At 44.2% G+C, this 13807-nt stretch overlaps 1 protein-coding gene across 6 annotated transcripts in view; it reads left to right on the top strand.

Moving 5' to 3' along the window:
• Positions 1 to 13807, top strand: part of LOC118214273 (nck-associated protein 5-like) — a 195553-nt gene that overhangs the window by 99279 nt on the left and 82467 nt on the right. For all 6 annotated transcript variants that reach the window (XR_004762603.1, XM_035394118.1, XM_035394117.1 and 3 more), the window contains one exon: positions 8129 to 8262. Coding sequence is in view for 5 of the 6 variants with exons in the window: in XM_035394118.1 (XP_035250009.1) it covers positions 8129 to 8262 (134 nt within the window). In the remaining variant the exon portion in view is untranslated. The remainder of the gene's footprint in view (positions 1 to 8128; positions 8263 to 13807) is intronic.

Here is a 13807-nt window from a genome sequence, read left to right on the forward strand (position 1 = left end):
TGTGTAAGCAATTTACATGCAAAGAACAAATGAAAGCTGTAATGGAACAAAGCAAGGAAAGAATGCGCTGTGGTGATGCATGGCCTGGAATGGGGGGGGTGGGGAGGATGGGGGGTGAGGTGGGGGGGTTGAGTCTGGGAACCATAGCTGTAGGGGAATTCCTGTGAGCCTGTGATGACTGAGGCATGTTCTGCAAGCTGTACTGTATGCTGCATTACACGTACTTCAGTCCCTGCCTCTCTAAGGCTGGCTTCTGACAGGGCTGGTGTGATGGTGTAATAAGATTCAGCCCTAAAGCACTGACCCAGGATCAGTTTAATCTTACTCTTCATAATGTCAGAGGTTGGGATAAGGGCTGGGTATGCTGACCCTGAATCAGTTATTGGCAGTTAAAACCTCTTCAGCAGCACGTAAGCTACAGTAACTCTAAATGCTGGGCGTGGCAATGAATTGATTTCACCCTAAAGTGTTTTACAGGAAATCACTAAAACACAACAGGGAAGTAGTAATCCAGACATTATGACTGCTGTGCTGTCACTGTCATTCCTGTAGGTTGTGTTCTCAAGGCCTGTTACATGCCTCGGAAATTTGATGCTTCTCAGATATGCATCCGTGTAAAATTGTTTGATCAAACTCGTTGCGGTAAGAACTGTAAGCTGCAGCATACATTCATGTGCAGTTTTATAAGAACGTTCTAGTGCAAACATGTATGCCACTCTCAAAAGAAGTGTGATATCATCCTATAATGTGTGTGTGTGTGTGTGTGTGTGTTTGTGCATGCATGTGTGTGTGTGTGTGTGTTTATGTGTGTGTGTTAGTGAATGTGTGCATTTATGTGTGTAATTCCATGGCCTCCACTGTTCAGTTTTTCTGGCCTAAGACAGTCTTAGCTGAATTGTCTCCTTCTAGAGGGCGTTAAACGGGCCTTTATTTGAAGGCGCACATGTGGCCGGTTGGAATCCAGATGTTCTTCTCGCACTCGGGATGCCAGAGGAGGTTTATGTCACTGCGGCGGTAAATTTATAGCTGCCATTATGTCTCGCAAGGAGTCTCCCTGGAAAACCGTAAATGCGGGCTCGCCGAGCGCCCCGCGATTTACAGCCGTCTCGAAGACCGCGAGTCGTTTTAGTGGCGACTCGGGTTCATTGTGGTCCGGCTGCCCGCTCCACATAATAAAACCGCTGTTTGCTGGAATGTCAGCCAGAGCCGGAGCAAAGTACGGTCGTTCGCGGCGGCGAACGTCTCGCGCGGTTGCTCTTCAGCTCAGGCCAGAGGAAAATGGATGAGAGGGACCGGTGGAAATGAGGGAGACCGCACGCAAACGCACGTGTGCGCACAAAGTGTCCGGGTCGCTGTTCTTGTTGGTGTCCTTCTGTTCTTGAATTCTGTGCCCTTTTTAGACTGGTCGTGATATCTTGTTCTGGAAATCGTTGGTATAAATGGGCGATTTTTTATTTCACGTATCCTTTGGTGAGAGGGAAAAACTTCTATAATTTATTTTTTAATGAATCTTTTAACCATGATGTGGTGATGCAAGTGGTTAAATATGTTCTCATAGTTGTGTTATCAAAATAATCATAGAGCTCGGCCACCACAGTATTTAAATGTACAGTGTGTTAATCGTAGCATTAAAATTAAAATTTTTATTGCATCAACTGCTATTTCTACTTTTTAGCCAAATGGAATGCCAGAAGCTATAATTGGCACTGCTATGATTTAATTTTAGGTATATTGCAGTACTTCATTTAATTTGCATTACTGTGTTTAAGGAGCGCATGACTCCTTCATGCAGGACCCCCGGGGGTACCCGGAGCCCAGGTTTCAGACTGCAGCTGTGATCAGTTTGATCCTTCACTTTGATATAGAATGTGTTACAAAGTGGCCCCTGGCAATGAATTGGTTGAGAGTCACTTCTTAAATGCATTTTATTTCTAGGGTTTTCTGTGATGCCTTGAGGTTTATGCTTTGGTATGGATCTTGCTGAGGGTTTGATGAGCTGTTCCTGCCACTAGATGGCAGTGTTGGATCTGTGTGTAAATTCTTCCTCTGCAAAAGCCTCCTGGCTGCTGGAGGCCATCTCCACATGCAGTAACTATGGATGTGCTAATATATTTATTACACACTGCAGAATTATGTAGATATAAAATTATGCACCAACGTTTGTCTGAGATTTTTCAGCAAGTAGCCTACCTTAAATGCAATAACTGTTCTCAAAGTAGGATAATGTGCAAGTCATTCTACAGATACTACTAACAATGGTATTACTTTGATTAATACTGCTTCTATTACTGTTACTCCCACACATAAAATTACTGTTCTTACCCATGCTATTATTACTAGCGAAAATAAAAGTTAGTAATGTCATTACATGCAAGGCTGAGACCTTAAATTGTATTCTTCATTTATTGTTTAAATGTTGACCTTTAAAAGCTCACTCACATGTTCTCCATTTATACTTGAGGATGTTAAGTGAAGAAGTTCCTGCTTGCATGTCATTTTCAGTGCTTTGGGTGGGGACAACTTTTACTGTAGTTTTATGTGGGAAAGAGAGAGAGGTTCTTTCTTCAACAGAGATAGCAGATCATGAGAGAAAGTGGGACAGAGGGGCATACTGATATAGAGATTGATAGAAAGATGGCAAAAGAGAAGGAGAGAGAGGGAAAGAGACTGAATATGCATCTGTGGAATTTCCATAGCCATTCTGTCATTAGTAGCTGAACATACTCTCACCTTGACCTATGTTTCAATGTCCTGGTAAACTTCTGAACACTTTCTCTCAATGACACAGAACAGAACAGTCAAGGAATAGACACATTGTTTTTGGTGTTTTTATTAGTATTATTATCATTATTATTAAACCCGCATCACAGCAAGAAGAGCAGTAACATGGCTACAGAACATATTACAACTGATTGGTGTAATGCTAAAAATTTTTTGCTGTGATGGTACCCAACAAATACCCTGAAGAATAATGTATAGCACTGCATTTGCTACTACTGCTAATATATGACCATTGCTGCTGCTATTATTATTATTATTATTTCTGGGAAAAAGTGTCTTGGTTAAGATAAAACCTTGTCATTCTTGAGTTTGTCTCCACACAGAGCTGTGTTACTCCCTGCAGCCATTGCTGTGGCTGGTGGAGGTAGGCGTGTGTGTGGAGTGGGTGTTCAGAGAACTGCGGGCATGAGCAGTGGGTTGGGTTCACTGCCTCTGTGCACCTGAGCTAGACGCCTGCGGCTGCTTGTCTGAAGCGCACAGCATGCAGGAATAAATATACAGTACGAGGCCTACGAGCACCCTGTGAGATTTACAGATTTACAGATTTATAGATTGCAAAGTAAGTGTTAATATGTAAATCACGCCTCAAAAAACAATTTCCCACAAACTAATTCTTATGTGTTTCGGCAGCATTATGCTGAGAGGCACGTTTCCTGTTGTGTCTCAGGCAAGGCCGTGGTTCTGTGAACTTCTGGCTCTGTACTGAAATGCACATGGATTTTTTTTACTTCAGGCTGGCTTTACTCAGGTGAGAGTATGCTTCATGAAAGCAGAGATGTGTATTACGTTGCCGCCGTTTCAGTGACATCAAATTAGCATAGCTTGTTTGATAAATTACAGTCATGAGTAGTTAACACAATACTCAATCCAGTAGCTGGTGAATAATTCATAATTAAGGGTGCATCGGTGAGAATGCTGAAGGCAGCTTAATTGTTCTGCAGTCTGTCATTGGGGAACTTGTCACATAGACCGGTGTTTTTGAATAAAGGAAACTCCTTCATCTTATCTCCGATTGATAAAATATACAGAATTCGCAGTGGATGATATCTGTGTATCATACGTTGCAGGTTTCTCCTGCTCAGCTTTTGTTAATTGTGCAAGGTACCACAAAGCCTCTGTTGTATAGGCATGTGTTGTAAGTTGTATAGCAGTATTGAGCAGTTACACGGCAACTGAACAGTGCTATCGTGCTGCTGCTGCTGCTGCTGTTGCTGCAGCACAAATGCATTCGCACTATAAGATCTGGTTTCCAGCTTTACTGTTAAGTTCCCCGTGCCTTATCATATCCCCTGAGATAGCATCAACACCACCTGCCTTGCATTCTGTGTCCAGTAGGTGCTAACTTAATATCAATGACCAGTGTCTGCAAACGGGAGGTTTCTCCGACTCCAGCTCCCGTGTCCCGTTTTAACAAGTTTTTTTTTTTTTTTTGCTCTTGTTTGTTTACTTTCAAGCAGATAGTCCATCCAGTTCCCAGCTTCCCTCCATCCATCATTCTCAGGAGCAGCGTGGTGTGGGCCGAGCGGCAGAGATAACCGGTGAAAAATAGGTTCATTAGTGAAAACCTGAAACGGCTCCAGCCCCGCCCTCACGCCGCGCGTGTCCCAAAACTACGCGCTCTCCAGCTGCTGGGCTTAAAAAGGTTCCTCTGTGATCAGTTTGCGATGAGCCAAACGGGCGCTGAGTTTTCCCGCTCTTTTCAACGTCGCGGTTTGCATTGGGATGTATGTCCAACCGCCAGAGTAGCTTCAAATGCCTGGCAGCACAGGTTGCTTGTGCTGATATTCTGGAGCACTGCCCGCATTTCCTCCTGCTGGTGACTGTGGCGAATTGGTCTTAAACTTGCTCACTTAAAATCACTTTTAGGAATTGTGGGCGAGTAATGTTTCTCCCAAATACGATGCAAAATTGTGAAATTAATAAAAACAAACTATACTGTAAATAATAATTAAATAATATTTAATTAATATAAAAATGAAATGTCTTACAAAATATATCAGTTCTGTATTAGTTGTGCTTTGATCTCTGTGGCAGCAGACTGGTTTCCCGCACATTCTTTTTGGCCCCTCTCAGTTTGAAGCAACTGCTGTGCCATCTGCACCAATGCAAGGAGTATTAAGCTAATGGCTTCTGCACTATGTGAACCAGAGACCATTTTACGCCATACTGGCACCACTGTACTACAGGACAATTGGCACTGATGGGAAGTGAGCCGTATCTCTGACTGACGACAGCTGGTAGGCTGTTGACTCCTGGGGCAATGCAGGAACTAATGGAGCAGGAGCCCGATGAGGCATGGCTGACCTAGACCTACCCCGTTCCTGGTAGGGTGAGGGCCACCGTGTTTCTCCAACTCAGACTCTGGGCTGCATGTTGAAGGCATGTTTCTCAGCACTCTTACAGCATGCCTGTGTATTTTTTGTTATACAAAAATGTTCATGTTGGTTTGTTGGCTTCACGGTATAAAGGGCACTGAGATCTCAACAATAAATGGGAAATGGGTTTATGGGGCACATTCACTCTGAAGTGATCTGGTCAGTGTTGGAATGACGGGCTGTCAAAATGATCGACGTGATAACAGTCCTGGTAATGGGATGTCTGCAGGAAGAATGAATAGCTGTGATTGACATGCTCCTGTGAGCGTGTATGTGGGGCAGTGGGGGAGGGGGGGTTGGGCTCTAAGGCTTTAGAGGAGAATTTGATATAATTGTCTGAGTTTAAAAGGAAACCAATATTGAAGTTCAGGGAGAAAGGAGTGAGTCCATTTTTTAGCTGAAAGTTTGCTGTCCAATTTAATTTGTTGCAGTTATATGTTTTTATTATATACATAGTATGTTTAGTGGTATTAGTTGTGGTATCTATTATTATTATTATTATTATTATTATCACCACTGCTACTACTAAAAACAGTATGTGTCATTGCCCTACAATAGCTGTTAAGTGAGCAGTACTGCACCTCATAGTAGTGTATGAATAGCACTTTTCTCAGGGTGATTCTTACTCCCTTCTTTCCTGTAGAACAGGTTGCGTAATGAGCTCGCACATGCAGGTGTGAAGCTGAGCTGAAGCTTGTGAAGCCGAGTTCGTGCGCGCTCAGACTCGTATTCCAGCCCGTCCACGCAATGTGAAGGGCAGTGATTAAAAACAAAAGGCCCTTGTGTGTGACGTGCTGGAATCTGCCCTGTTAAACGCACGCGGAGTTCAGGGACAGCCCGTGCGTCTTTAAGCAAAGGGCATCTTTACACGGAACCAGCAACGCGGCACGCTTTGAGCTCTTCACCCTAGTTTACATATTATAATTACAAAGGGCTAATTACCGATTAGCACATTTCCCCTGTGTGCGGGATGGCTGTTTAAATTATTCCGAGGTTTCTTTTGCATATTTCATTATGGAGGGAGGCAACCTGTTTCAGAGCGCAGCATCTTTTCCCGTATTTCAGATGAAGAAAAAAGGAAAATGAGCTGCAAACAGACAAGGTTCACATTCATTGTCGAGTTATTTCATTCCAAAATATGGATCATTTTAACAAGCATGAGAAGGTTATTTTTCTCTTTATCTGCATGACTCATACGAGATGTTAATTGTTACCCCAAAATGAGAAAGCATAATTGAAAGAGGCAATTAAAAAACAAGAATGAGTTCGACAACTTGTCTCCATTCTGCTAGACTCTCATTTCAAGATCCTTTGAAGCTACTGTATACAGTACAAAACCTGCAATAAAGTACAACATTATATATAAATATAAATAATATTTAAATATATGAGACTTTAAAAAAGCATCCTTCATAGGTTGTGATGCACTGTGGAGGATTCTTGAATTTCTTAATATATAAAAATCCTTTGAATTGGAATGTATTTCATTATTTTTTTCACCTTTTTAACCTTGAAGTTCTTTTCCAGTGTGAAATTGGCAACATTGCAGCACAGATTTAAAAGCAAGTTACATCTCAGGTCCACGTAACAAATGGAGGTAGAAAGCACAAACTTATAAATACAGTACCGAAGCACAGTTTAAAAAGGGTGTATCAACATGGGTTAGAAACAAGAACTCACATCTTATAGCAAGTTTTGATAAAATGATGTATTTCTTACATTTATTTCATAGTGAGTAGGCCTGTTTGAGTGGTGGCCCACAGAAAATGCACTTGTTCTGGAAACCACTGCTGGGGTTTGTCAGTCTCCACTAGAGATCCACAGGATCCTGGTCTTTATTCCATCTCAGCACCTGTTTGTAAGATCCAATGGAAACTTGAGTCACCAGTTTTTCAATGAGTCAATCAACCACTTGTTAAGTGGTGTGCTAGCCCCCCCATCTTTCTGGACTGTGGGTCTCTGGGTACAGGTGTTCTTTTTGATGTAGTCTGTGCCGTTGAAATTTCAGATTTACTTTCTGACAGCCCCTTCACACAGTGCTAAGAGCAGGTTCAGCTGGAAATCATTTCTGATTGGCTGCGGGAGGAAGAGAGAAGTCCAGTTAAAAAGCACAGAAGTAGTCAAATTAGCCAGGGTTCAGGAAGTCACACTGTTCTTCCTGGGCTATTTTCTGAAAGAAACTGACTTCTCCTTGGCAACCGGGAAGGTTACCATGGTTTTTGAAAGTGATCCGTGACCCGATATTTTCATTTTCGTCAAACAACTTTCTCGAGGCTTTTTTAAGTCTAGCTTCTGTTGCATTTATTACACTATGAAGTTTGAACCCCCCCTTGTGAACCCCCCCTTGTGAGTGCTTTTGGTGATGTTACTGGTACTTGTAAAAATGTGCATCTTATTGGCCTCTGTGGTGATGCCTGTTGTGGCGTGAAAATGTGTCCCTTACGGTTAAAAAAATGTGGGTCATTTTGTGTGCCAAAAATGCCACCACAACCCCCCCCCCCCTACACGGAATAGGAAGGCTTACCGATGAGGTCACTTCTCTAGTGGACCATGAGCAGGACAGAGGAGGGCAGAGAAGTGACCTTTAAACCAATAATTATCCTGAACCGGTTTTTGATTGTGATTAATGAGCTTCTAAATTTAAATTAGGATTGGCCATCAGCAGACCGTTCCTTTCTGCTGATGCTATAATGTTATGCTGCCCTTTGCAATTAAAATCATTTTGATTGAAATTATTTTAATTATGGCAAAGAGAATGGGGCTACTTTAAATGCCTTTAATTGTAATAAGAGGCAGGCAATCAAACAGGTGAAAAACTGGTTCCAGGCGATTAAATAAAGATCACCAAGACTATGACACATCTGTAATCCAGTCTCTTTCCCCTGTGTTTTTTACGTCTGTAACACTGCTGTAACGCCCTCTGTTTTAAGGCCGTAGCAGCCCTGTAACGCCCCCTCCCCATGTCTCCGCAGCGAGAGAAGCTGATGCAGGAGCTGGAGGAAGAGCGGGGACTGAGACTGCAGAGCGAGAGGCGTCTGCGGGAGGTGGCGGAGGAGTCGGAGCTGGGCCGGGCGCAGATGCTGTCCTTACAGCAGCACTTCTCCAGGTAACCCACAGTTAAAGGAGTCCTACCCACCCTGACCTGATTAATGGCAGCCAAGAAGCTGTACAAGTGGACAATGTGTAAAAATGTTAACCTATCTGGACAAGCGAGACTGCTGGGTAGATATACGCAAGTCATTACTGCATCACATATCATCCCCTGATCTCAATGGCCCAGTGCTTTATGCTGGCTTGTATTATTACTGTCTCAGTCTTATGGCACAGCATATACTAATGCAGACACGTATGAACCACGATTGTCAAACTGCAGTACTGGGCACTGCCAAGGTTGATTTAATGTGCTGAAGACTGACTGTGTCCTTCCCACTTACTGCTCGGCAATCTAGATGTGATTACACGGAGCTGCTTTGTTCTGGTTGGAAACCAAGTAAGGGAATATGCTGCCGACTGTTTGCTTCATGGCATTGCACAAAAACGTTGACTTGACGTGACGTCGTTCAGATCTGGCAACAATCCTATCCAATAAGCTGCTGGCACCACGATGTCGTAAAACCGGGAGAAAGCGTCGAAGGTTTGTGGACGCAGTCCTCCAGCCACAGAGGATAGAAACCGTGGCAAACGGAAAAGAGCGCCCGCCTGGGAGAGAAATCTCAGGCAGAGGTGTCATTCACGCGCAGATGGCGTGCGGATTTCTGGGTACGCCGGGCCCACTGCCTGCACATGCACAGAGGGCTCACTGATCCCACCGCTTTGTCCGACAGGGGAACGGTTTATCTTGCGTACGGTGGCCCGGCGTGTCCAATCCGGTGGGGACTCCGCCCCCCAGCCGGCCGGCTTGCTTCGTGGCGATGTGCGGTCTGGCACTTCCAAGTTGCAAAGCTTTTTAAAATGAAGCCGCTCAGCCCGCTGACTTTGGAGCAGAGCTAGTGCACGGGGTTCTCAGGCTTTTATGTCAATGGATCTCTCGGCACCTTCCGTAATGTCCCTCCGTAAATAAGACTGTCATTTCATTTCCCTCTTGGGCCTCTTTCATGGGGAAAGCAGGCATGTCGTCGGCCTGCTGGTGAGAAGGTGTGTCACTGCTGAGAGTGACTTTGCAAGGTGTAGCTTACTGTTTACTCTTCACCTGTGACTCTGACGTGTGTAAATCTGGTTTAGTATCTCTGGGTTCAGCTGTAAGGACATTAACTGAAGATGTGTTGTATTAAAGATGTTTCTTTTTCGTTCTTGTACATTACTCCTTTCTGTGCACATTGTGGGATATGTAAGCTGTCCCCTACTGCTTCCTGGCTTTTTTGCATACTGTAAGTAATGCGTGTCTGTTGCCGCTGCGCATTGTAATACACTCTGTGTTAAATGACTTAGCGGTACATTTCCCTTTATTGTCATTTCATTGCGCCGCCCGTATCGCTGCTTCCAGAACGTTCCGTGATCGGCCAGCCTTCGACAGGACACACTTCATTTTCCTGTGTTCATTGCATAGCTCTACCTTTTCACCTCTCCTCCCTCTGTATTTTGCGCAAGACACGCATGTGATTCTCAAGTAATGGCCTTGTCAGCTTACCGACGGCTAAAGACGATTCCTGCTTTGAGAGTCAAATTCTGGCCATACGTGTTCAGCCGGGTGTGACATTAAGTGGAGAGATTCCCTTGTTCGGTTTGAGAGCGAGTTCATCGTCGATTCAAATTGGATCCATAATTAGATTGCAATTTAAGACCCCTTTGTGAGTAGCACTTACGGACGTTTTTTCTTTTTTAAAAAAGGACACTTATACTGCTAATTCCTCAAAAACCAGCTTTAAGACTGTTCTTGAAAGAAGCTCATAAAATCAAATACAGTAGCAACAGCTGATTGCAGTGGCTTGCGGTCTAGGTATGTGTGCATTTCTACCAAAAACACTATAATAAACTACAAAACACACACTACAGACTCCCTGGAAGTGCCATCCCCTAACTCTTCCCTAGATTGTGTCATTTTAATTAAATGTTGTATTTTCCATTTCATATTCCATATCCCACACCTGGATTTAGTCTAACAAGAATTACACTTGGGCCCCCTTAACAAATTAACCAAGTGTTACATTTTTGCAGCATGCATTATTTTTAATGAAACTTAAGAGTTGAACAGACAGCGTACTCCCAAACCAAAGGGAAGATGTAGCTATAAATTCATCACTTCTGCTTTGCGTGACTAAAGCTGGTTCCAGTCTGCCAGACTCCCATTAGCAGCTGTACATCCAACACAAGCACAGTACACATGTGCAAGCATTCAGCAAAACGTCAACACCGTCAAACCGAACTTCTAGAACAAACCGGGCAATAAACTTCTTCACTGTGGGGAGGGGGCGTGCCTCTTGGACGCAATGACACTGCAGCTTGTTCCTCAAAAACCAGGAAAGGTGCATGTGGGATATGTGTGTGTGACCCTAATCCCAGTTACAGTCATTTTCTGCCTTAGTCCTGCCCTGGTCTCAAGAGGTTTAGCACAAGGGGAAACTGCATTCAGTCAACATTAGTGCGTAACTTTGACTTGCATGTAAACACAACTTTATGTTCAATTTGGTGTTCACTCAACTCTGTAAACTGGGCCTGTGAATAAAAGTCTTGGAAAATGTTTCCCTCGAGAAAGACTGGTGCAATAGTCCTCAGAAGATGTTGTCATCTCTGTTTCTTATGATTTCTTACAAGAATCTACTCCATTGAGAATGGCTTTATGTGAAAATGCAGAGACTTCACAAGACAGCCAAGTACACAAACAAAATCAAACAACGGATAAAATATTGGTTAAAAACATGATGTTTTTAGTGAGAAACATATTCTCTCTTAGATCGAAATGAAAGTGCCATTTGCTGTCATAACAGAAGGGGTCATGTGAGTTTAGTAATACCTATAGTGCTATCCCAGTCTGATTACAAGTTTCTAAGAGCTGTCACCCAATCTGCTGCTTTGAAACTCAGATTTGGTGCAAGTTTAGAACAGTAAGCATTGAACATTGTTCATTGGATTGTTTTAAATGGTAATGATGTAAATAGAATTTCCATCCCTGGACTTGAAAGAGCCAAATGAAAATGAATAGTTATGCTAAAAAAAGAAGAAAGAAGAAAAAAACTTTGAAAACTTTTTTGAAATAAAAAAAAAACCGATAATGCAATCGGAGGCAAACTTTACGGCAATATTCCGCAGCAACTTCAAAAACCAAATAATTCAACAGGACGACATCTATCACCCCTCTCTCATTCAGAGAGGTTTCTCTCCGGAGGGCGCTCTGATTAATGCTGGGAAAAAGTGGAACCAAAGATGCGTGATGGGATTTGATGGAAACACGGCGATATGCTCGACGCATTGAGATGCCGGGCATTTTGCTTTCAGTTCCTGGTGATCAGGCCACCGGGTTCACAGGCCTTTTCTGAAAAAGGTCCCTTTTATAGAGCGAGGAAACTTTTGTGGGAAAGATATGAGGTGTAACCAATCTGGATCAAAGGGACTTTTACGGGCGCCCTCTCTGCACCCGCGCGCCCCTCTCTCGCCGTGCTCGTCCCACCATTGTGTCTCTGCGCGGTGGCTGCGGGCTCTGCGTTCAGCCTCACCACGGACGACCTTTGTCCTTCTTTATCAGTTAAAAACATTTTAAGTTTAGTTTCCTCTTTTTTTAACACAGCGACATTTTCAGTCCATTTCACCGCCGACAAGCTGAGATTTTGGGTGAGCATCAAAAGAAGTGCAGAAAGGGTGATGCTGAGTGGCTCGTCCTGCTAATGCGTGGGCTTTGATGCATCCTGACCTCACTGGCAGGCTCGCTGCGCTAAGCTGTGACTGGTGGTGCGATTGCAAGCGGTAGGAGCTGGGTTGTCCCCGTCACTGGTCGCTGGCTATATTGCAGTCGTGAGTGTGAATGGATACAGAGAGGGATCACCTGGCAACATGTGGCCAATAGGAATGAAGCAAGCCTCAAACCTGTTGGCTGTCAATATGCTTGCACTGATTGCGCTCCCCTAACTGTTGCTCGAGTGAGATGCTAATGATCCTCCGCGTTAACAAAATTAACGGTATTGCCGTAACGACAAGCCCATTGAGAGGTGGCCCATGCCATCGGTCTGAATAACTGCAGTAGAAGAGGGGTATAAAATGCGTGTGTGATTACTGTTCGCAGTTAGCACACTTGACAGATGCTTGTTTCTAGCTCTCCCCCCACATACACACGCATCCGGACAGACCGACTGGCTCGCCAGAGAAGGCTTTGACCCGACCAGTCCGCAGAGAGATGACGGGGGGGGCGACTGGCACGCGCAGAAGCTCTATTAAGATTGGGAGCAGCCGTAGGGAGAGGAGTGGTCCTGCCAAAAAGCCCTCGGCTGAAACGAAACGTTAGCATGTGGAGAGGAAGGGGGGGTGGGTGCCCACAGCAGGAGAGCCCTTGCCCGATGTTCATCAATCTTGCTAAGTACGCTACGCATGATGCTTAGCGCCGGCTCCACTTGTTTTATCGCTCAGCTTCATCACCTAGTGCCGTCGTTCCGGCCCATTCCACAGTGACCACGAGGATACTTTTTGCATTTTGCTGGCGTTTCCAACCCAAGTGCTTTTTTGTTTTGCATGTTGGTGCAGTTATTTAGTTGAAGGATTTTGCTTGACTGCGCAGGAACAGCTGTTCGAGATTAGCATTTGTGATTCTGCAGAGCCATTTAAATTACCGGCCCTTTGTATACACTGACTACAGTAACTACGCCTCCCATTGGTCTAACCCTGATTAACCAAACACAAACTCTCATATGTCTTGATGTATTTCAGTGGTTAGGTCATAGTTGTCACTTCAAAGTGCGTAACTTCATGTGTGTATTGAAAAATGAGTACTGTAGAAAAGTAGAGTAAAATAAAGCTATGATTTAAGTGTGATCGTCGCATTTTCACTTGTGTGTTTGCCCTAATAGAAGTTGGAATGCTATAGTGTGTGTGAAAGTGTCCCTGCATGTGTGTGTGCGTACCTGTGTGTGTTTAATAATATCCTAATTATCACAGGAGCAGAGGTGAACATCTGGCCAATCAGTGTAATTACAAGCTCCAGGTGCTAGTGCGCAACGTCATCACCATGGTGACAGCTCAGTCATCTCATGGGGCCCACAACTGGTGGCTCTGGCACTGCCGCCTCCACCCCCTTTCCTAAGACGCTAAAATCCAGGAAAGTGTTTGATTGGACAAACCGAGAGTTTATGATCAGCCATATAAGCGCGGTCCACTGGTTGACTGATTTGCTTTGTCTTGTCAGGCTCATTTCTTATACACTCTCTGAAATGGAAAAGCGCATACATGCACTTATTTCTCTCAGATATGCACCTTTTAATCTTGTACCTTTTATCAGTACAAACACAGTCACACACACATGCACACATACACACGCATGCGCACACACACACACGCGCACACACACGCACACACTTCCTGAGTAGACTAACTGGCGCGGTGATTTAGTGAGAAGGCTGGAAACCCTGCTCATTGACTTCTCAGATGGTGAGGGCAGCTTCATCAAAGCAGTGAGTAAGTGACATGTTTAAGCTCTGTGAGTAACCATGTCCCTCCAGAGACTGAGGCAG

This window comes from Anguilla anguilla, chromosome 15 (genome assembly GCF_013347855.1).
Source record: "Anguilla anguilla isolate fAngAng1 chromosome 15, fAngAng1.pri, whole genome shotgun sequence".
NCBI lineage: Eukaryota > Metazoa > Chordata > Actinopteri > Anguilliformes > Anguillidae > Anguilla > Anguilla anguilla.